The following is a 24,388-nucleotide window of genomic DNA, read 5'->3' on the forward strand; positions in this document are numbered from 1 at the left end:
ATTCCACCTTCCGTCACCTCCCAAGTAAACCTCATTTCCTTCCCTGCTTATCCACATATGACCTAGCGGCCCCCGTCTGTGCTGGGCCGCGTAGGGTCTCCCGCTCCATTCTTCCTGGTGCTCAAGGCCTCACGGCTAAGCACTAGTGCTCGTAGGTGGAAAAAAAAAAAAAAAAAAAATTATGACGCTGTACTAGTAAGCTAAATTCGATAATTCGGCTTCGGCGTACGATAATTTAGAGGGAAATCTAACTAATCTGTTCACAAAAGGCTCGCTAGAGGAAGAAAAAGGTGAAATAGGATGAAATTATTCATGTTTTAAGTCCAAAGGCAGGATGAAAGAAACGTTTGGAGACGTTATTTGTCCATCTCCTTCAGGACCCTTGTAAGTTGTAACGATTTTAGTATAATTGCAAGGTCAATCAGAACACCGCTGAAGCGTACGATAATTTTGGTTGAAAATCGATAATCTATTGGCTTTCGTACGATAATGTAGTCAAATTATTAAAAATGATTTGGGACCATGTAATTTTATATTTATAAATAATTTTAAAGTGGGACCAGTAGTAAATTAAATCGCACAGGGGTAACTGGTCTCAGGGACCAGTTTGAATATTGTAGATGTCGGGGTCACTGGTCCCGAGGACTAGTTGAAAAAAAAAAAACCTTATTTCCATGGCTGTTTTCAACGCAAGTTCAAAGCGTAGTCTGCTTAACTGGCCCCCAGAGTTATTCTGAGCATGCGTGCATAAAATTACGAAAAGAGCTATGGTCATTGGTCACTGGGCTTTGGAAATAGTTAAAGCTGTCTGCTAGACGTTCTCTTTTTTCACGTTTGTACTTTCTTGTCAATTCCTTTGTTACATAACGGTTCAACCTTTGATAACAGTTTATTGATTATAAAAAAGAGTATCCATGTACAAGAAAAGCTGTTAATAAAAGTGGAAGCTTTTTCTCCCAAAGACCCGAAAAACATAAAAAACGGAACAGTGTGAGTAACTGTGAAAGAAAAACGTTCATAAGAATCTATATTGAACTGAGGGGAAAACGCTGAATCTTTGTTTAAGGCCATGTTTTTAATTATCATTAAAATGTTACCTATGTTATCTTAACAGGGAAACTCTACGAAGTATGATGGATTTTGTGAAGGATTGTCGTGTTATGGTCGAACGTTTAAGCTGGTAAGTGATGAATATAATGCAACTTGGGTGTCATTAAGGCGTGTTACGGATCCAAACCTATCGAAACTATTTTGCCTTGAAAAGAAAAAGATCTTTCTTGTTATTTTAAAAATTAAAAATAATATAGCAGAATAAATAATTTATACGAAGCTAGTTATATTCAAAAAATGGGTTTGAGGAATTCCCTAATCTTGAAGAAAGTTGCAGTGTCCATCAATGGTCACAATCTTTTGAACTAGCTAAGCATGTTTTTCTAAGCTTTGATAGCGAAAGCTACAATGTATTGGGAAACCTTTCTTGTTATATGTTCGTTTTCTTCTGTTTGAAAAGAAACTTTATTTTAGGGAAGCTTTACAATTTCACAAACTCTCGGCACAAAATTCCGAAATGAGTTTAGTAAATCTTCAAAGGGTGGCGATTAAAGAGGTATTTGAGAAATGATTGCAATATTGGCTGTTTAAGGCAAATATAAAAATAGGGAAACTTTATTTTTAGGAAATGAAGACTGAGGAAGATTGTAATTATGATCACTTGAGTAAAGATGATCTTATCAAAGAAGTTAAAGCCAGGGATGATCGAGTCAGGGAACTGGAAGCCGAGGTATTTATTACTAGTGTGAAATTAAGCACAGAAATATGAGACTCGTTTGGTATCGTAGCCCATTTTAAATGTACAGGATGAGTTGTCTAATCTTACGTCCCTTAAAGTAGAACCAAACTCTGTGGGTGGGTGAATAATTAGGTTTATTTGTGAAAATACCAACCAGGATTGGCTCTGATCTAAGGGGATTGGTAACACGTCCCTGTTTAGTAACAAAGAAATCCAACAAGGAACTTTGTTCTTTCCTGCTTGCCCCTTTAAAATACGCTCAGCCAACGAAAGGCCAAAGAATATTTACTGTTAAAATGAAATCTTATTTTGTTTAGCGTAATGTTTTAATTTCAAACATGGGAAAAGAGAGAGTGAAAACAACGTTAACGATAAATAAACAAATAGACGAAATTGAAAGACTCAATAGGGTCAATAAAGAGTTGGAAAAGAGAATCAAAGATTTGATGGTATGGAACATTTTTCATTTTAATGGTCGGTGGGAAAGAGTTACTCCAAAGTTGATTGTTTGAAAAATAGGAGAAAAGTGGAATGGATCAATTAGCTAACGATGAATTAGTGAAATCTGAACCCGTTGAAAATGATTCGGGAATTAATGGCCAGGAGTTATCTCTTCCAATTGTGATGCACAGTGTCGAAGCTGTCAATGTCCAAGGCATGCTGGGTAGAGAAGATATTAGTGAAGAATCGCCTGATTCTGAGCCTCAATATGTTACCGAGGTTGGCAATGCAAACAACGAAACTGAAATTATCCCAAAAAGGTCTAAAAATATGGGGTTTATAACGCGAATTACGAATGCGTGTGTCACTAAGTTGATATGCAGTGAGAATTCGCCACTTTGTGTGCCTTCGCCGAAGCTCGAGGTCGAAAACCAATTGAAAATGCCTCTCGACACAACGACGGAAAGTGATTCGTCACGAGAACCTCTTGAGAACAATAATACAATTATCGATTCTTATCGTAAATCACAAAGTGTCTCGACAGAGGGAGAAACTGACGAAAGAACAACTCGATCAAAGGAATTTCGTGTTCCCGAATTGAATGTTGAAGTCGAAAAACACTTGGATCTTTCTCTTGGCGCAAATGTCGAAAGCGATTCACAAGAATTAGCCGTAGAAAACGATCTCGATGATAACCAATCCAGAATAACCTTGACAGGTGCGAAGAAAACTGATAGACAAAATCGAAGTATGGTGCTGTGTCAGTTGCCAAAACTGAAGCGTGTTGATCCAAGGTCTCTGAGTGTGCCAGTGTGTGTTCCTAAACCAAAACGTAGCCCAAATGAACTGTCAGAATTGACCTCCGTCTCTATGGAATTCAATTTACCCGAAGTTCCGATCGAAGTCGGAAATAATAGTTCGGTGTCCAACTCGGAGACATTTCAAGAAATCGCTCCAAAGAATTCCGAATCACGTTGTTCGGAAATTGGTAAGTCATTTTATACTTTAATCGACTGAGTGCCTAGAGTGGGGTTTCATATTACCACTACTCCCAATGGTAGAAATATGCTAATCAATTAAATCCGCCTTCTCGGTGTATAGTCTAATGGCGTTTTCCAATAACTGCTCTGAGATCGCTCTCGATTTGCTCTAGACGACATGAAATGCTCTTCATTTCTTGAGCTGCTTTAACGATTTTCTTTTCCCGTCCTAATCGTCGATACAAATTTTGCGAGCTATCTATTCTGTACAGATTAGCACCGATGGGATCTCGGGTCCCCGGTCCAGCGCTCGGTAAATTGAAAACGGAAATCCGAGCATATCTAGCTTCCTTGAACGGTAAATTGAAAACGCTATTGGCGGTACTGCTATCTAGGTGAAAAACTGAAAACACCTATTTAATACTCCTGTTAAAATCAGGAGGATCCCTATTCCAGGGTTCATACTGAACCCGTATAACCTGAGTTTGGGATTTGCTCAAAATTGGAAATAATCTCGGGGATTTCAAGTGGGTCTTCAAAAGTTTCCATCAAACCACATTGGGCTCAGTGGCGTAACTACAGGGGAGCAGTGCACGCAACTGTGGGCGGGCCCATGTTTTTCCAATATTTCGCAAATCGTCCAATTAAGTCCTATAATTTCACTAATCGTCCAATTAAGTCCTATAATTTCACAAATCGTCCAATTAAGTCCTATAATTTCACAAATCGTCCAATTAAGTCCTATAATTTCACAAATCGTCCAATTAAGTCCTATAATTTCACAAATCGTCCAATTAAGTCCTATAATTTCACAAATCGTCCAATTAAGTCCTATAATTTCACAAATCGTCCAATTAAGTCCTATAATTTCGCAAATCGTCCAATTAAGTCCTATAATTTCGCAAATCGTCCAATTAAGTCCTATAATTTCGCAAATCGTCCAATTAAGTCCTATAATTTCGCAAATCGTCCAATTAAGTCCTATAATTTTGAGATTTCAAAGCAATTATCTAGAATCCCAGCTGTATGACGTTTTAAATGCAGAATTAGTGATATCTCATTTGGTCAGATTCAAAAATCGCTTCGCTAGCTCAGGAATTTTGGTTCTTCAATTCTCACATAATTGAATTTATACGACTTTTTTAGGTTTTTATATGAAATGATAACAATTACTTTCCATTCTCAGCTGCACACTCTGCACTCCAAAATAACACAATTGAATTTTGCCTCAGACCTTTCATTTAAATATCTAAGCCCACAGATTGAAGTGAATTATAGCCCAGACCTTTAAAATATGTTTAATTATAGAAAAGAGTTTTGAAAATCTGTTATCTCTGAAAACATCTCTTCCAACCTGACCTTTTAAAGAGCTCGATTTGGTCATTTTCACTCACTTAAAATATCTCCAAGGTTAACACGGTAATACTTAGTATAGGGCGCTGTCGGTAAGCTGTGGCGTAGGGTCTAGCCACCAATAGAGCTAGATTATTATGTATCAGAACCTTTAAAATGTCCTCTTTCGCAAGGGTCTTCACTCCTTTCTTATCGCTGGCGCCATAAGAAAATAATATATAGCTCTCTATAGAGCTATTTCAATTCGGGGGGAGGTAAGATTTTGAGGCGGGGTTTCGCTAGTCCCCGCCTAGGCGCCATATTGCGCGGGAAATTTAGCATAGAGTTCTTCAGCGGCCCACCAGGAGGGAGGGTGAAAACCGGCTCCGTTTATTGGCGGGCCCAACTGTGACGTTTCCCCCCTTCAACTGATATAGAGTAGTGGCACTCCATGTTAACTACCCATAGAGCTTAATAGGTAGGTGCCATTACTCTATAGCGCTATAAGTATGAAACGTAGTACATTTTCATACTACAGCATTTGCTTCCAAATTTGGCACGCTTCCTATTTATGACCCGTGGGAGTAGTTTTGCCACTACGAGTAAAGGGGGGCGAAACCGCCACCTAAGGTGTCCGCGAAAAGCACGATGGACCGGGGAAATATGACCACGCCCGTAGAGACACGAGACACTCCTTACCTCGTATGTGTAGGGGCTAGCCTTGGTCGTAGAAATCTCGCGCTATGTATTAACTTATTATGATAATTTTGACACGCACTTAATCAGTTATAATTATCATAATAAGAACTTCAAGACCTTGAACGATTTAATTATAATATAAAATTTGACAACTTTCTAAACAAATAATCAGCTTTTTTAACGCCATAAGTTCCTAATAGACTAGGTGGCTTTAGAAACTTTTTAAAAATTTCAGTGAAAGAAAATGCTGTTTACATGGGTTAAATGGAGAGTTTCATACTTATAGGGAGCTATATATTATTTTCTTATGCTGGTACTTATTTCGAGTTTATTTGTTGCTGGATGAAATGAGATATTGTTTCTGGTTACGGAGATTTTTGTAACAATAAGTTTTATCTATCGAAGGGATATACACATTAGTTATTTTTAATTATGTGTCAATTGTACTTTATTTCACACCACACAAGTGGAAAATATAACAGTCGGGGGTGCCATTTGCCAGACAGATATATAAAGTGAAAACTAGACCTGACAAAAGAGAGAGGGGGTGCAAGAACGAAATAAATTGGTAACTTGTGTTCACTCAGCATCAATACGACCTTTCTAGTTTCGCGCCGAGGTTTCTTGTGCATTTCAGTTGATGTTCGTTCATCCCCTTTTGGTTGATGAGGTCGTTTGCTCATCGGCTAACGCCTTGATCAGCACTGTTTCTTTTCTTTAAGACTGAGTTTTCGTACAGGCCTTAGCATTACATTTTTTATGAAGTGCGCTTGAATATTTATGTATTTTGATGCTATATTGTAAATCGTATGTGTGTCGTTTTTATATTTCGTTTAATAATTTTCTGTAGGAAAATTCAAGAAGAAACGTTCAACTCGGATCAAATATTCTGCTGAATATAAAAGGGGTTCACAACGTCACATTAAGAAGGGTAACGAAGAAAAACGATTCAAATGTGATCGGTGTCACTATGCAAGTACGTGGAAGAATGTTTTGATCGCGCATCAACGCACTCACAGTTGTGAAAAACCCTTCAAATGTGATCAGTGTGACTATGCAAGTACGCGGAAGTATCTCTTGATCATACATCAACGCATTCACATAGGTGAAAAATCCTTCAAATGTGATCATTGTGACTATGGATCCACGCAGAAGGTTCATTTGGTCGCACATCAACGCATTCACAGTGGTGAAAAACCCTTCAAATGTGATCAATGTGACTATGCCAGCACGCAGAAGAGTAATTTGATCGCACATCAACGCATTCACAGTGGTGAAAAACCCTTCAAATGTAATCAATGTGACTACGCAAGTACGTGGAAGAGTTATTTGACAGAACATAAACGTAGAAGGCACATGACTGACTAAATGGATTTGAAGGCTGCTAGACCATGTAAAATTTCTTTTTAATCGTAACATGAACATTTTAAATATTGTTGGACAAAAACTATCTCTTTCAACCTTTTCTGTAATGAATGGGCCGTAACTGTTAATGAACTAAACTAAATCATAATTAACGCTAATATAAAAACCTACACAAGAAAACCATTGCGATTCAAAAATATAACTATAATATTTCTACATAATATTTTGCGCGAATTCGAACAAGATGTTGCTACAAGTTTAATGTTTGGACGAGTATTTAAGAGCCACAGTCTTTAGAGTATCATTAGAATTAATGTTTTTGAACCCAACACCAAAATGACTAATTAATACATATTTACTTTAATATGAATCCAATGTTATGCAACTTATTCGAAACTTTTGAAAAAAAATTTCAAATGTTTAATGTTGTCAATAAGAGAAAAATAAGTGGGAATGCTATAAAGCTCAAAAAATTTGACATTGGGGAAAAATGCAAAAACTAGCAGACTTAAAGAAAAAAAAACACTTAAACATTTAAATGTACAAAAGATGTTTCAGAAAGTTTAATGTGTGGACGAATATCTAACAGCCACAAAATCATCAGAACGAATGTTTTTTGAACCCAACACGAAATTGACATAATTCATATTTACTTTAATATGAATTGAAAGTTATGGAATTTATTCAAAGCTTCTGAATAAAAAAAAATTAGAGAAAATTAAGTAGCTCAAAAACTATTCGACTTAAGCAAAGAAAAAAAAACCAATGAAACACTTAAACATTAAAATGCACACCGTAATTTCATTAGTTATCATTAAAATCTTTTTTCGCCAACATTTCGATAATGCTAGTCAGCAATCTCTTGCAAAGACCCGGTTCCAATTGCTGGTAGAAATTTGTAACGAATACATCATTCCAATGCGCAACCACGAACTTCACGGCTTCTTTTTTCAGCCAGTTTGATTCGTATATTTCAGCTGACTGAAGTACGTAAGCAGCATTCTCCACGGAAATATTTCGCAGTATGCTATCTGCGCACATGCGCTTCAAATCGGGTAAAAGACAAAGGTGAGCGGCTTCCAATAATCCAAAGTGGTTTTCAACGATGTTGGGGGGCTCCTGACCAGTGTAGAGGAAATGCAACAAGTCCTTGACCACTGAGGCGTCAAAAACCCCAGTCCAGTCGACGGTATTCGTTCGACTTTCCTTCATATTTGTTTGGAACATTTTCTTGAAATACTCGGAACGCGATGCCAAGACGAACTTGTGACAAGGAAATTCCTGATCCATGGTTTTGATGATCGTGTCTGTTAGAATTCCGTCGTCCAACAATGCCTTTTCACCTTCGATGAACGGATTTTCGTCGCAGGTGGTAAAGGTGATCAGGATTTCAATCTCTTTATTCAAACTAATGCATCTTTCATCACTGAGGTGAGGTAGTACATATAGGTAAAGTAGAATTCATTGAAGTTTGGTCCTTTCATATTTTCCTTGCGGATAGTTAATTTCTTTTGGTTGTTGAAGACCTCCACTTGGCAAGAGCATTTTTCGTACTTTAGATTTTTATTCTCTACGTGCCCATTCAAGCTCAGGAACCAATAGAAATTAAAGTGAGTGTAGGTACTCTTCAATCTCCACAGGTGTAATTGATCGCCATCTTGATCATGCGCTTTAATATTAACAGTCCATTCATAGTTATCCAAAGGAGAGTCAGAGATAGAAGGGGGAAGGTACTTTATAACGGCCGGGCACCATGGCTCTTACGCGCATCTACCTCGGCGCACCGCCGAGGAGTAAGACGTCACGTGATCCTTTGAGAGGGAAATTCAAAAAGGGTAAACCCGAAAATGCGGTTAGAGAGAGGCTAACATTACACACTAGAGATCAGCATTCAGCGTTGTTACTGTAGCTTTGTCTACGGTTAATTTACAATTTTTAATAATTTGTAAGCCTAATAATGGTTTCCTATAAGAAATGTTACAAAAACTGTAACAATAATAAGAAAAACTGTAGCCCCGATATTAAATTCATTTCATTCCGGCATTCCTCAAACATAAAACAAGATTTGACCTATGTAAAGATGGATTATTTACTTTATTATAACCATATTTATTATTTTTCTTTGAATATTGAGAGGTTAAAAAATAAAACACTGGAAAGGGTCAGTAGATTAAAAACAAGAAACAAATTTGATAAATACCGTCGCCGAAGCACTGTAGGCACGCACGATTCGCGAAGCGGCTCGAGTATCGGAGTATCACCGAGACTCCGACACCGTAAAACTCAAGCCTCGGCCGTAATAATGTAAACAAACTTCTCTGACTTTTTTCTCTCTCGGTTGCGCCAATTGCGCATGTGCGCCACGCTCCTAGAGAGCCACTGGCACTGGTAACGTTTTTGAAAGGGGGGCTGACGGAGAATTTGGCCTCTCCGACTCTCCTCTATTTTTGTGCTCACTGATGTTATTTTCAATCTGAGCGACGCGACACCTACCATAGCCACCTGGATCACGCGAGTCGCGTCACTTGCCGCACGATGTTGCTGTTGAGCCTCTTTCTAAGCAGACTAAACGAGAATTTCCCGCCTTTTTTAGTACCCAGTACAGTACCCACAGGTTTAGTGGGTGACTGCCACTGGGTGTTTGGTCCAGAGCCCACTAGAAAACAAAAACCGCTCACACGAGCAGCTTGCGTAGTGTTGCGCGTGATCGAGTGGGCTATGGGTCCAGTGGCTTGGTAACGGCCTACTCGATCACGTTGGTTCCTCGCGTAAAGAAGCCTGAAAGCATGCTCAAAGAGCAGCATGGGAAATAAGGCGGTGGCACAGGGCAAATGACCAGTTTAAAAATTGCCTGGACCAGTTTAAAAATTAAAACGGAGGGGGGTCAGTGAAAAGAAAATTCAAGGGTTTCCAGAGTCCAGACATATATTGTAATTATCCACATCTTCAATTTAGCAGACGACGCGGCCTGGTCAGTGGTCATGGACCTGTTTATTTATTCCAAGCCAGAGGGGTCGCTGGCCCAATGTCCAGTTTAAAACAAATCCTTCCCACCCTGTCAAAGATCGTAACGAAGTCTGTGGCAGTCTGGGAAATAGCACATTTCCTCTGGTCCAAAACCAGATTATTAGTTGCTTGGACTAGTTTTTATATTCAAGAAGTGGAGGTAACTGATCCTCGGGACCAGTTTATTAATTGCAAATCTATAGAAAAACAAAGGCTAGGACCAGTCCAGAGACCAGTTTATTATTTCAGACACTAGGGGGTCACTGGTCCAAAGGACTAGTTTAAAAAATATCATTATTTCCCAGACTGGTCTGTGGGCTTTGGAAAAAGTTAAAGTTGTCTGCTAGACGTTCTCTTTTTCGCGTTTGTACCTTCTTGTGAATTCCTTTGCTACGGTAACGGTTATCCTTTAATAATAATTTATTGATTATCAAAAAGAGTATCCATGTAGAAGAAAAGCTCTTTATAAAATAGGAAGCTTTTTCTCCCAAAGACCCGAAAAACATAAAAAACAGAACAGTGTGAGTAACTGTGAAAGAAAAACGTTCATATAAGCACCGCCTCCTATATAGAATCCAAGCCCGTTCGCCGTCCCAAAAATTTTTCCAGAAGTGGATTTTTAATTCGCCAGTCTCTACCGCTAGAGGCGCGATTTTACCGTGACGTAGAGATTTTGAAAACGACCGTTTGTCCGTTTCCTTAGTTTTCTGTCTAGGTTGGAGGAGCTCTCTTTGGCCGTTTGAGTGAAGAATTTAAGGTAATGTAGATTAATATTTAAGATGTTATTTTAATTATGTACTTTCAAAGTTAAATATGCAATATTTCAACCGAGTCTTTTAAAAATAAGTAGAGTTTTAGGACATTCAGCCAAGAATTGTCGTAGGCCTTGGCTTGATGTCGTTGCAAGTTTGCAACTTGAATACTTGATCTTGATGTAATAATAACAGTTTCTTATTTATTTTTTGTTAGCTGATTATTGTATCGCCAATAATCCAGTGGTAATTTCCAAATGCTAATAGGAAAATTTGAAGATATATAAACAGGTTAGGTTTACAACAATCAATAACTAAATAGAGTTACATGCTTTATGATTTTGTAACAAATTAATACATTTAAATAGTGATAAGGAATTAAGGATGGTTCGGCTCTGCTGTGTACCAAATTGTTTTCAAAAAGATGGGAAAGGAAAAAAACGTGAACTAGAAAATTCACAGCCTGTTACCTTTCACCTATTCCCTAAAGATGAAGAGAGGAAAAGGAAATGGATTGACGCAGTTTTTGGAGATAAAATATCACAGTATGAAGAATGTTTAAAGAAGCACGGCGAAGTAAAAATTTGTAGCAAGCACTTTTTAAAAAGTGACTTTAGTCAAGTTTCGAGAAAAAGAGTTCTACTCCCTTTTGCCATTCCTTTAATTACCGCTAGACCTGAAACTAATAATCACCAGATTGAAAGACTACCACTTTCACCTATGGGGAATAAATTGCAAAACAAGACATCCACTCGATTATTAGAAGCTAGACTAAATTTAAGAAAATGCCTTTTCTCTCAAGTGAACAATTTTGTGATAAGTCAACCAAAAAAACACTGATCAAAATGAAACTATGATGAATGATCACAACGAAAGTGTGGTACAAAAAGAAGGGGACTCTGTGATGCTTGAAGATAGCTCAATGATACTTGAAGATAGCTCAATGATACTTGAAGATAGCTCAATGATACTTGAAGATAGCTCAATGATACATGAAGATAGCTCAATGATACATGAAGATAGCTCAATGATACTTGACGATAACTCAATGATACTTGACGATAACTCAATGATTCTTGAAGATAACTCAATGATTCTTGAAGATAACTCTACTATACTTGAAGATAACTCTACTATACTTGAAGATAACTCTACTATACTTGAAGATAACTCTACTATACTTGAAGATAGCTCTACCATACTTGAAGATAGCTCTACCATACTTGAAGGTAACTGTACCATTAATGAAGAAAACTCTGTGATACATGAAGAAAACTCTGTGATACATGAAGACAACTCTGTGATACATGAAGAAGATAACTCTGTGATACATGAAGAAGATAACTCTGTGATACTTGAGAAAGAAGATAAAACTGTGATCGATCAAAATTCTACTTCAACACCTGTCTTTAAAAGTGTATCTACACAAGCATCAACACCAATAAGAAAGCGTGCTTACCGGGTATCAACACGTAAACTAGGGCGTCAAAACTATAAATTGAAGAAACAAAATGAGGATTATAAACAAAAACTGCAGGAACTGAGAAAATCAATTCAAAATCATAAAAAATCAGCAAAACAGAAGGAAGTTATTCAGTTGAGGAAAATAATGAATGCCAGTATGAACAAAGAGTTATCAGCTCAGTTTTTATTGGAACAAATTAATGCATTCGGAAAAAAAAGTGTCCCGTACGAAACTTCAACACTTAAAATTTGTTGCCTATTATACAAGAAGTCTCCCGCAGCCTACAATTTTTTAAGGGAACTTGAGATCTTACAACTTCCACATAGAGTTACTTTAAAAAGGTTTATTGGTCATGCTAATGGTGACGATGGAATAACACCACTGATAAAACAACGTTTGAAATTGGAATTCGCTAAATTAAAACATGAAAACGAAAGACTAGGATCTTTGCTATTTGATGAGATGGCCCTCAAGTCAAAATTGCTTTACGACAAACATCTTGACAGATATTTTGGAGCTACGTCGCAAAGTGTTAATGAGGGAATCGGAGATGAATTAGCGACTCACTTGTTGTGTTTCATCTTTCAAGGGCTGTCTACGAACTTTAGGCTTCCAGTTGGCTATTTCTTTACGGCAAAACTATCTGCAATGCAACTGCATCAACTCTTACTGGATGTCATTGCTGCCGTAGAAGAATCAGGATTTTTGGTGATCCGACTGGTTGCTGATAACGCAAAGATCAACGCTTCTGCCTATAAACTACTCGCTGATGGCGAACTAAAACATGAAGTGGCACACCCAGTTGATCCTTCAAGACCTCTTTTTGTTGCTTTCGACCAAAGTCATTTAATCAAAAACCTAAGAAACCAATTTCTATCAAGAGTTTTTGTTTTCATGGGACTTACAATTAATTCAGACTATGTCAAGAAGGTGTATCAGCTGCAAAAGGGGCAAATCGTCAAACCTGTAAGGTTTTTATCCAGAAAACATGTTTATCCAACAAATTTCGAAAAAATGAATGTCCTTAGAGCTATACAGCTCTTTTCCTATCCTGTAACTGCAGCTATGAAAACCCTAGTTAGACTCAATATGTGCGATGAGGAAGATAAAGATCATATAGATGTTACAGTTTATTTCATGGAAATGATCAGAAAATGGTTTGAAATCCATGACATACATAATAAAACTTATGGCATCCATTTAAGGGTTCCAAACAAACTACCATTTGAAGACATTAATGACGAAAGGCTTGAGTGGCTTGAGGGGGAATTCCTTCAATTTATTGATACGATACAACTAAATGCGACTAACAACACAGAATGCTTAACCAAAGAAACCTATGAAGCCCTAAACATCACTACCAAATCCACAGTTGCTGTTGTTCGTTATTTACTGAACAACAACTTTCATTATATTTTTACCAGAAAATTTTCAAGTGATGGAGTGGAGGACACATTTTCACATGTTAGACGTTCTGGTGGCACCAATGACCAAATAGATGTTCGGGCGTGCTCATTAGGTCTAGAGCATCATTTACGTATTGGAATTTTGAAGGCTTCTGGATACGCTAATTGTAGCCGAGACTCTAAAGCTAAACCCGTTGTTGTCAATGAAGGCAACAATGATGAAATATTGACAATAAACCCTAATCCTATTAATAACTCTCAAATAAACCTGCCTAGTCATTTGAAAAATATGTTAAACACTATGGAGAACTTAAGTAGTAGAGATAATTCTCAGGTCACAATTAAAAATTTATCAATCGCCATGATTGGAGGCTATATCGTTAAAATTGCCGAAGAAAACTCTGACTGTTTTGACTGCATAGAAAAGTTACTTCAACCAACTTCGAATGCATCCCATTTGTCCCTTATCAGAGAGCAAGACAGAGGCGGCTTGAAATATCCATCGCGACTTTTAATTGCATCGCTGGTTTTGGTAACTGATTTTGTTCATAGGTCCCTCCATTTATTTCCCCGGAACAATGTTCTTCAAAATTACATGCAAGTAATCCTACCGCACTTTCGAAAGCCTTTTGACTGTCATTGTGGCGATAAGAATTTACCAAAAAAAATACTTGAAAAGTATTTAAGGCCACTTTTCACAAATTATGCAAATGACGCAACGGATAGAGGAGGAAGTTTTAAAAACCTTACTAAAAAACCATTGTCGCGTAAGGTATTAAAGGTTTAAAAATGTTAACCAGTTGTCTGGGTTCAGTTCCTATGTTTCAGATAAAAAAATGCAATAAAATATGTTCCTATATTAAATTTTCCATGTCAAATTTTTGTTTGCTTTCTTTCACTGTCTTCTCTTCACCCGGGAATTTATTCACTTCAAAGTTAAACCACAGTACTTAAACTTAACTAGTTTTCAAATTCAAGGGTAAAATTGTACAAACTTAGTTCACTGCAGTATGAAATAACATTAATTTGTTTATCTTATGTTTTCCAAAATTATCCTGTATTAGATATATCAATAATCCTATAATTTCCCTAATCATTTTCGTACAATTCATATAATTTTTATTTTTCTTATTAAGTTTCAAGATTTTCCCCTAGTCACGAATGTACTTACTTTAATCTTGAATTATTTAAAAATAATCATGAAATGAGAAAGATAATCAAATACTTGATCACTTTAGTCAATGTTGCCCAACTGGTCAAAGAAAATGTATTGTGCGAACACAACCATTATTTCAAATCTCGGATAAATCCCGCCACCTATCGGGAGAAAATGGCGTTCCTATACAACATAAAGTCCCCCCTAAAAATTTCACCGTGCACGGGCTTGGATTCTATATAGGAGGCGGTGATATAAGCCTTGACTGGTAAGAATCTATGGGTACGTTCAGTAAACCTCTTTGATGACAGCGCTTACTAAGCGATGCCAGATTTTCACTACTGTACGCTTTTTCGCGTTTCCGGTTTTGACGTCATGATGCTCAGCGCTTGCTCATCAGAAAAACCATCTAATCGATATGGTTTTTTTGATGGCGTGACGTAAAGCTTGACTGTTGTTGGCGCGGGATTTAAAAATTAAATTCCAATAATGCTATTCCAACAGTAATTGTATTAGTTTTCATTACAAAACTACTTCTACCATTCAAATGGACATAATTTCCTTAAACAATTTCATTATTTGCGAGTTCGTTAATAGTGGGCAAGAACCATTTGCGCTTCGTAACGTTTTGAGGGCCAGTAAGACATTTCCCCAACCCCATTTTCGAAAACAGCGCTAACTTCAAAATGTGACTTTTCCGTTCAACAACCTTTTACGTCACTGTGACGTCTCGAGCCCATCAACCAAACATCAAGAAAACAGCGATTTCTTTGATATTTTCGTTACTGAACGTACCCTATATTGAACTGAGTGGAAAACGCTGAATCTTTGTTTATGGCCATGTTTTTTATTATCATTAAAATGTTACGTATGTTATCTAAACAGGGAAACTGTACAAAGTATGATGGATTTTGTGAAGGATTGTCGTGTTATGGTCGAACGTTTAAGCTGGTAAGTGATGAATATAATGCAACTTGGGTGTCAATAAGGCGTGTAATGGATCCAAACCTATCTTGAAAAGAAAAAGATCTTTCTTGCAAGTTCAAAAATAAAAAATACTAGCAGAATAAATAATTTATACGAAGCTGGTTGTATTCAAAAAATGGGTTTGAGGAATCCCCTAATCTTGAAGGAAGTTGCAGTGTCAATTGCAGGGTTGGCAAAAATCCGGATTTTTCTTGAAAAAGCCACTGGTATGGTTTTTGCTGGTTTAAAACGGATTTTATTGGTTTCATCCGGCTTTTTTTAAACTACTCTTTAGTGCTTAATTTTAGCACTTCTTTTTACATTTAGTGCGATAGTTGTCTTCTACTAGGCCGTCTGATTGAGAATCATTTTTATTGTACATAAAAGTTGATAAAACTATAGACATTTCCCTTAGAGATGAGTAGGGCCCCTGATTTAATAGGGATTTTTCAATACAACCCGACTCATACCGGGTCGGAAAATCCTAGGTTGGGTTAGAAAATGACTTAAAACTTTTTGCTGGTCGGGTCGGGTAGGGTTTTCATACCGTCTACCGGGTAGACATTTTTATTATCTTCAATAGGGCAGGGTCGGGCCCGGGTAGGCTATTTTGTGATCTTCAATAGGGCAGGGTCTGATAAAGATTTTTCTAAACGCGCGGTCCGACCAACCAATTTAGCGTTGGGAAAAATTCAACTCAGTCACACGAGTTTCGGGTGGAGCAGTGGGAGGGGGGTGCGTCAAAATAACCCACAATATATGGGAATGGACCATTTCAATGAAATAAAGAGGTAAAGACATGTGGGTCAAACTTTTCCTTCCATCTCACTTTATGGTGCCTGCGCCGTACTCTATTATTATACAGGGTGTTTGTGAAAAGTCCATCAATAATGAAAGGGCGTATTTATTGGGCCATTTTGAGTCGAAAATGTGCTATGACATTTTGCCGTCCGAGCCACCGTTTTCGAGTTATGATTTGAATATTTTAGGGATGACCCCTTCATTAAATTAGCGCTGTCTTTCAATTTCTTAATTAAATTTAAGGGGTCATCCGTAAATTACTCCAATCATAACTTGAAAACAGTGGCCCGAACGGAAAAATGTCATAGAACATTTTCGACTCAAAATGGCCCAATAAATACGCCCTTTCATTATTGATGGACCTTTCACAAACACCCTGTATTTTTTGAAAAATCCACTGGATTTTTCAACGTGGTTTAAACCGGTTTAATCCAGGTGGATAAAACCGGACTGGATACCAGCGTGCCAACCCTGGTCAATTGTCACAATCTTTTGAACTAGCTATGCATGTTTTTCTAAGCTTTGATAGCGAAAGCTACAATTTTTTTGGGGAACCTTTCTTGTTATATGTTCGGTTTCCTCTGTTTGACAAATAATTTTATTTTAGGGAAGATTTACAATCTCACAAACTCTCTTTACAAAATTCCGAAATGAGTTTAGTAAATCTTCAAAGGGTGGCGATTAAAGAGGTATTTGTGAAATTATTGCAATATTGGCTGTTTAAGGCAAATATAAAATTAGGGAAACTTGGTTTTTAGGAAATGAAGACTAAGGAAGATTGTAACTTGAGCAAAGATGATCTTATCAAAGAAGTTAAAGCTAGAGATGGTCGAGTCAGGAAACTGGAAGCCGAGGTATTTTTAACTAGTGTGAAATTAAGCTCAGAAATGCGAGACCCTTTTGGTATCATAGCCCATTTTAAGTGTACAGAATGAGTTGTCGATTCTTATGTCCCTTAAAGTAGAACCAAACTCTGTGGGTGGGTGAATAATTAGGTTTATTTGTGAAAATACCAATCAGGATTGGCTCTGATCTAAGGGGATTGGTAACACATCCCTCTTTAGTAACAAAGAAACCCAACAAGGAACTTTGTTATTTCTTGCTTGCCCCTTTAAAATACGCTCAGCCAAAGAAAGTCCAAAGAATATTTACTGTTAAAATGAAATCTTATTTTGTTTAGCGTAATATTTTAATTTCAAACATGGGAAAAGAGAGAGTGAAAACATCATTAACGATAAATAAACAAATAGACGAAATTGAAAGACTCAATAGGGTCAATAAAGAGTTGGAAAAGAGAATCAAAGATTTGATGGTATGGAGCATTTTTCATTTTAATGGTTTTTATTAATATCTGTCACTTCAGTCTTAATATGAATTAAAACTGTTTAGAAACTAGTATTTTAAAACTTATACTAATAAGCAGGCGCTCCATTTAAGTCTTGTGGTGTTGCGCGTTTATTAGTTACCGCGTTTGAACTAACAAGGCCCTAACATCTATTATAGAAGTATTAATCTTGATTGCTTCAAAGCCCAGTCCAACTCAAATTGCCTTCCCGTCGTTTTCACGTGCAAAGCACAGTGGATGCAATAATTCTTAGACTTAGGCTAAAAAAATAAACAATATATACACCTGTGCACAAACATATTCCATAGACCTGCGCTGGGTGACCACATTTCCTAAATTTTATAATTTTTCCAATTTTCGGATGTCTTCCTATATTAGTTCTCATAATTTCGATAATATTCCTATATTTTCCTATTTTTTGAAATTGTAGATATTTTGTGCGCTCTCGCTTTTGGTTTTGTTATATATCACTCAAAACAGAAATTTGACAGAAAGTAATGGCGATTTCCACTAGCTACTAGCAATCAGATACCGTGGATTTACAATACAGGCTTACGCTTCTGTGATTCAGATATTCCGATCGTGTTTTAAGTTTAAGTTTAGTATTCCATGAGGTATGTAGCTAAAGCTATGGAAGCCTCTAAAAATACTTGTCACGGAAGTCTGATGTTTTAAGGTTATAGCATATGTTTCTAAGATTACGTTCCATAAGTATGACACTTCCTATATTTCGAAATGCTAGAGACTTAATGAGAGCTAGTTCGAGAACGACGCGAGAATTGACTACTCGCGATTTTCTACTACATCTTCCTATTTAGTCTGTACTAAGCCTTTGACACGGCCTCATCAGGCGTCGCTTTACGAGAATCTATGACGTTTCATTTACGTCACTTCGAGACAAGCTCTCAGTAACCAGTGACAAATTTATGTAACATATCTTACGAACTTATGATTATAATTAAACCAAAGTTCCTTTGTAAATCTTGTCTTATTACTTTCAAAGCATTTGCAACCTATGTATTTTACTATTTTTTCAAGAGTAGTTCTGTCTTTTCCTGTTTTTTTAAATATTCATCTATATCTATATAAATCAAAGTCCTGACTGACTGATAATCATCGCCCAGCCCAAACCGCTGGCCCCAGAACGCTGAAAATTTGGAGGAACGTTACTCCTAAGTAGTAGGCGCGTACTAAGAAAGATTTTTCCAATCCGCCGCCATCTTAATAAATGGCGCCCAGAAATGTAACAAATCTTCTCTTTGTAAGAGAGTCCGCGCGTTTCAACCGATTTCACAAATATTTAGTACACTGGATTCCTTTAACCTATAGACGGGCTATATGGTCTTTCGGGATCGATTTGTTGCCATCATTTTAAATGGCGGCCAAATATTTAAAAACCCTTTTTTATAGAATGTCTGCGTGTAAAGTAATAAAAAATGTCCCGACGAGCTGATGGGCGACGCCGAGTGCCTTCGCTCCTAGGATGCTACAAAAATATTAGTCGAATCAGTATAATGTACCCATACTTGATTGAAGTTCTTACTACACTCAAGCGATGCCGCGGGTAACAGCTAGTCTCCTATAATTTCCTGTAAATCAATTGTAAATTTCCTATTTTCCTATAACTATTACAAGGCTTTGCTGTGGTCACCCTGCCTGTGCACAAACATATTTCGTAGAGCTGTACACATCCAGATACCATAGACTTGTGAAAACACATGTCATATAATTGTGTACAAACAGATCCCGTAGAATTGAGCTCAAACTGATGTCATAGACTTGCGCACAAAATGATGTCATAGACTTGTACACACTGATGTCATAGACTTTCGCACAAACAAATGTCATAAACTTGTGCACAAAGAGATGTTATATGCCTGTACACAAAAAGATTCCATGGACCTCTGCACAAAAACATTCCATACCCCTATGCTCAAAAATATGCTCAAGAATATCTCGTACACCAGTGCACAAAAATAGTGCATATCCATTTGCACAGAAATATCCCGTATCCATTTGCAGAAAAATGTTCTTTAGACTTGTGCACAAACAGATGCAGTGGCCTTTGCAAAAACAGATTCAGTAGGCCTGTGCACCAAAATATTCCGTAGACCTGTGCACAAACAGATACCGTAGACCTGTGCACAAACAGATACCGTAGACCTGTGCACAAACAGATACCGTAGACATGTGCACAAACAGATACCGTAGACATGTGCATAAACAGATACCGTAGGCATGTGCAGAAACAGATACCGTAGACATGTGCATAAACAGATTCCGAAGACTTGTACACAAACGGAAGTCACAGAGTTGTGCACAAACAGATGTCATGGACTTGCGCAAAAAGAGCTGTCATGGATATGTGCACATCAGATTCCATGGACTAGTGCACAAACAGAAGTCTTAGACTTGTTTACAAACAGAAGTCATAGACCTGTTTACAAACAGAAGTCATAGACCTGTTTACAAAAAGAATCCATAGACCTATTTACATAAAGATTCCATACCAATTTGTACGAAACGATTCCATACCAATTTGTACGAAACGATTCCATACCCATTTGCACAAAACGATTTCAAAGACCTGTGCACAAAAATATTCCACAGACCTGTGCCCAAAGGGATTCCATAAAATAGTGCACAAAAAGATTCCCTAGACCTGTGCTCAAAAAAATATGCCGTAGGCCTGTGCACAAACAGATGCCGTAGACCTGTAAAGAAACAGATTCCGTAAACCTGTGCACAAACAGATGCCGTAAGCCTGTGTACAAACAGATTCCGGAGATCTGTGCACAGATTCCGTAGTCATGTGCACAAACAAATTCCGTAGACTTGTACACAAGTGGAAGTCACAGGCTTGTGCACAACAGATGTCATAGACATGTTCAAACCAGATTCCATAGTTTTGTGCACAAACACAAGTCATAGACCTGTGCACAAAAAACATTCTATAGACTTGTCCTCATCAAGTTTCCATAGACCTGTGCATAAAAGATTTCATGGAGATGTGAACAAAAGATTTCATGGAACTGTGCACAAAACATTATATAGGCTTGTGCACATAAAGATTCCTTAGACCTGCGCACTAAAGATTCCATAGACCTGTGTACATAAAGATTTCATACCCATAGCACAAAACTATTCCATAACCATTTGCACAGAAATATTCCCTAGACCTGCGCACAAAAATATTTCATAAAACTGTGCTCAAAAAGCTTCCATTGACCTATGCCCAAAATATTATATTGGCTTTTGTATTAACATGTGACATAGACCTGTGTACAAAAATATTCCATGGACCTGTGCAGAAAAACATGCCTTGGACCTGTTCAGAAACATTCCATACCCCTATATGCTCAAAAATATTCCACACCCATTTGCACAAACATTTTCCGTAGACCCGTGCACAAACAGATGCCTTAAACTAGCGCATAAATAGATTATATAGATTTGCGCACAAATATATTACGTAGACTCGTGCACAAATTGATTCCACAGAATGGTACACAAACAGAAGTCACACGGTTTTGCACAATCCGATGTTATAGACTTGTTCACAAACAGATGTCAAATGCTTGTGTAAAATACTGATTTCATAGACTTGCTCAAAAAGAGATGTCATCGACATTTGCACAAGAAATTCCGTAGACTTGTGCACATAAAGATTCTTCAGACTTGTGCACAAACATATTTTGTAGACCTGTACACACACAGATACCATAGACTTGTGCAAAAATAGATGTCAAATGTTTGTGCAAAAATAGATGTCAAACATTTGTGCAACAATAGATGTCAAATATTTGTGCAAAAACACATCCCTTAGACTTTTGCACAATCATATGTCCTAGACCGGTGTACAAAACATTCCATATATTTGTGCACAAACATGAGTCATATACCTGTACACAAAAAATATTCCACGGACTTCTGCACAAAAACATTCCATATACCTGAACACATGAACACAAAAATATTCCATATACCTCTGCACAAAAACATTCCATATCCCTATGCTCAAAAATTTTCCTTACCCATTTGCACAAAAATATCACGTTCACCTGTGCACAAAAATATCACGTACACCTATGCACAAAAATATCTCGTACACCTGTGCACAAAAATATTGAGTATCCATTTTCACAAAAATATTCCGTACACCTATGCACAAAAATATTCCGTACACCTATGCACAAAAATATTCCGTACACCTGTGAACAAAAACAGTTCGTACACCTGTGCACAAAAATATTCCATACAATTGTGCATAAAAAGGTTTCGTACACTTGTGCACAAATAGAAATCACAGGCTTGTGCACAAAGCAATGTCGTAGACACGCGCAAAAAGAGATGTTATAGACATGTGCACATCAGATTCCATAGAGTTATGCACAAACATTTTCAATACCCCTATGCTCAAAGAGATTTCAAACCCTTATGTTAAAAAAGATTCCATACCCATTTGCACAAAAATAATCCGTAGACCCGTCATTCAGACAGAAGTCACTCGCTTGTGAATAAACAGATGTTATAGACTTGTGCATAAAGAGATGTTATAGACTTGTTCACAAACAGGTGTTATAGACTTGTTCACAAGCAGGTGATATAGAATTGCTCACAAACAGGTGTTATAGAATAGCTCACAAACAGGTGTTATAGACTTGTTCACAAACAGATGATTTAGACTTTTGCACAAACAGATGATTTAGACTTGTGCACAGATGGAATAGACTTGTGCACAGATGTTTTAGACTTGTGCACAAACAGATGTTTTAGACTTGTGCACAAACAGATGTTTTAGACTTGTGCACAAACAGATGTTTTAGACTTGTGCACAAACAGATGTTTTTGTCTTGTGTACAAACAGATGTTTTTGACTTGTGCATAAACAAATGTTATTGACTTGCGCAGAAAGAGATGTCATAGATATGAGCAAAACAGATTCCATAGACCTGTGCACAAACAGAAGTCGTAGACCTGTGCAAATAAAGATTTTTCACTTGGGCACATAAAGATTCTTCAGAATTATGTGCACATAAAGATTCTTCAGACTTGTGTGCACGTAAAGATTCTTCAAACTTGTGCACAAAAAATTCCATAGACCTGTGCACAGAAGATTCCATACTCCTATAATCAAAAGGATTCCATGCAGATTTGCACAAAACATTCCGTAGACCTGTGTAAAACATTATTCCATTGGCCTGTGCACGAAAAGATTCCATAGACCTGGAAACAAAAATATTCCACCGACCTGTGCACAAAAAGATTGCATAGGCCTCTGCACAAAGAGATTTTATACCCCTTTGCACAAAAACATTCTGTAGGTCTGCGCTTAAACAGATTCCGTAGACTTGTACACAAACAGATGTTATAGCTTAGACTCGTGTAAAAATTTAAATACCTATAATTGCCCGTACAAAAATTTTAAGCTGTAATTCATCTGCATACGCGCTTTTTTATCGCTACCACGCTGTAATAGGTATAAATTAAGGCTACATTTTCTGCAGCTCGAAAAACGCGAAAATTTCACAGAAATTCCAGAACTGCAAATTGTCTGCCGTTTCTACATTTTCTGTTTATTATCTGTTAATTGTCTGTATTGGCAGAAATATGCAGCGCGATTCTGCAAACGCGATGCAAAAGTAGAAATAACAGCTGCTAGTTTAAAACTGTAATTTGACCACAGTTATAGACATGTTACAGTTCTGCAAAAGTGATGGAAAGTAGAAATCCAGCTGCCAATTTAAAACTGCAATTTGACTATATTTATTGACATGTTACAGGTCTGCAAAAGTGATGAAAAAGTAGAAATACCAGCTGCTAGTTTAAAACTGCAACTTGACCACATTTATAGACATGTTACAGGCCTGCAAATGTGATGGAAAAGTAGAAATCCAGATGCCATTTTAAAACTGTAATATGACCATATTTATAGACATGTTACAGGTCTGCAAAACTTATGGAAAAGTAGATATTCAGCTGCCAATTTAAAACTGTGATTTGACCATTTTTATAGACATGTTACAGGTGTGCAAAAGCGATAGAAAAGTAGAAATACCAGATGCTAGTTTAAAACTGTAATTTGACTACATGTATAGACATGTTACAAGTCTGAAAAAGTGATGGAAAAGTAGAAATCCAGCTGCCAATTTAAAACTGCAATTTGACCATATTTATAGACATGTTACAAGTCTGAAAAAGTGATGGAAAAGTAGAAATCCAGCTGCCAATTTAAAACTGTAATTTGACCATATTTATAGACATGTTACAAGTCTGAAAAAGCGATGGAAAAGTAGAAATCCAGCTGCCTATTTAAAACTGTAATTTGACCATTTATATAGACATGTTACAGGTCTGCAAAAGTGATGGAAAAGTAGATATCCAGCTGCCAATTTAAAACTGCAATTTGACCACATTTATACACATGTTACAGGTCTGCAAAAGTTATGGGAAAGTTGAAATCTAGCTTCCAATTTAAAACTGTAACTATTCAACATTTATAGACATATTGCAGGTATTCAAAAGTAGAATTTCCTACTTTTGAATATCTGCAATATCTCTCTAAATGTGGTTAAATTACAGTTTTAAATTGGCAGCTGAATTTCTACTTTTCCATCACTTTTGCAGACCTGTAACATGCCTATAAAAATGGTCAATTTAGGTCAAATTAAAGTTTTAAATTGGCAGCTGTATTTCTACTGTTCCATCACTTTTGCAGACCTGTAACATGTCTTTAAATGTAGTCAAATTGCAGTTTTAAATTAGCAGCTAGATTTCTACTTTTCAATCACTCTTTCAGACCTGTAACATGCCTATAAATGTGGCCAAATTGCAGTTTTAAATTAGCAGCTGGATTTCTACTTTTCTATCACTTTTGCAGACCTG

The 24,388-nt window shown here is 37.1% G+C and overlaps 3 protein-coding genes and 1 long non-coding RNA gene across 4 annotated transcripts; 3 read left to right on the plus strand and 1 right to left on the minus strand.

The window, feature by feature from the left end:
• The first annotated feature begins 1,043 nt into the window (after positions 1–1,043).
• Positions 1,044–6,778, plus strand: LOC149621023 (uncharacterized). The gene is made up of 6 exons (XM_089854679.1): positions 1,044–1,180; positions 1,525–1,606; positions 1,676–1,780; positions 2,107–2,238; positions 2,309–3,218; positions 6,092–6,778. The coding sequence occupies exons 1-6, from the start codon at positions 1,131–1,133 to the stop codon at positions 6,607–6,609; spliced, it is 1,797 nt and encodes a 598-aa protein (XP_089710805.1). The 5' UTR covers positions 1,044–1,130; the 3' UTR covers positions 6,610–6,778.
• Positions 6,779–7,410: 632 nt separating this feature from the next.
• Positions 7,411–8,151, minus strand: LOC149621024 (speckle-type POZ protein-like). Its single transcript, XM_089854680.1, has 2 exons — positions 8,102–8,151; positions 7,411–8,032 (listed from the first exon to the last, which is right to left on the minus strand). The coding sequence occupies exons 1-2, from the start codon at positions 8,149–8,151 to the stop codon at positions 7,411–7,413; spliced, it is 672 nt and encodes a 223-aa protein (XP_089710806.1).
• A 2,022-nt stretch (positions 8,152–10,173) lies between these two features.
• Positions 10,174–14,099, plus strand: LOC149621025 (uncharacterized). The gene is made up of 3 exons (XM_089855316.1): positions 10,174–10,369; positions 10,582–10,655; positions 10,733–14,099. The coding sequence occupies exon 3, from the start codon at positions 11,218–11,220 to the stop codon at positions 14,020–14,022; it is 2,805 nt and encodes a 934-aa protein (XP_089711442.1). The 5' UTR covers positions 10,174–10,369; positions 10,582–10,655; positions 10,733–11,217; the 3' UTR covers positions 14,023–14,099.
• A 524-nt stretch (positions 14,100–14,623) lies between these two features.
• LOC149621026 (uncharacterized) lies at positions 14,624–16,837 on the plus strand. Its single transcript, XR_016375460.1, has 3 exons — positions 14,624–14,659; positions 15,277–15,342; positions 16,766–16,837. It is a non-coding gene; the product is annotated as an uncharacterized LOC149621026 (long non-coding RNA).
• The last annotated feature ends 7,551 nt before the right edge of the window (positions 16,838–24,388 follow it).

This window comes from Phalangium opilio, unplaced genomic scaffold, assembly GCF_054372755.1.
Source record: "Phalangium opilio isolate 3A_F unplaced genomic scaffold, DU_Popi_V2 ptg000209l_1, whole genome shotgun sequence".
NCBI classification, from domain to species: domain Eukaryota; kingdom Metazoa; phylum Arthropoda; class Arachnida; order Opiliones; family Phalangiidae; genus Phalangium; species Phalangium opilio.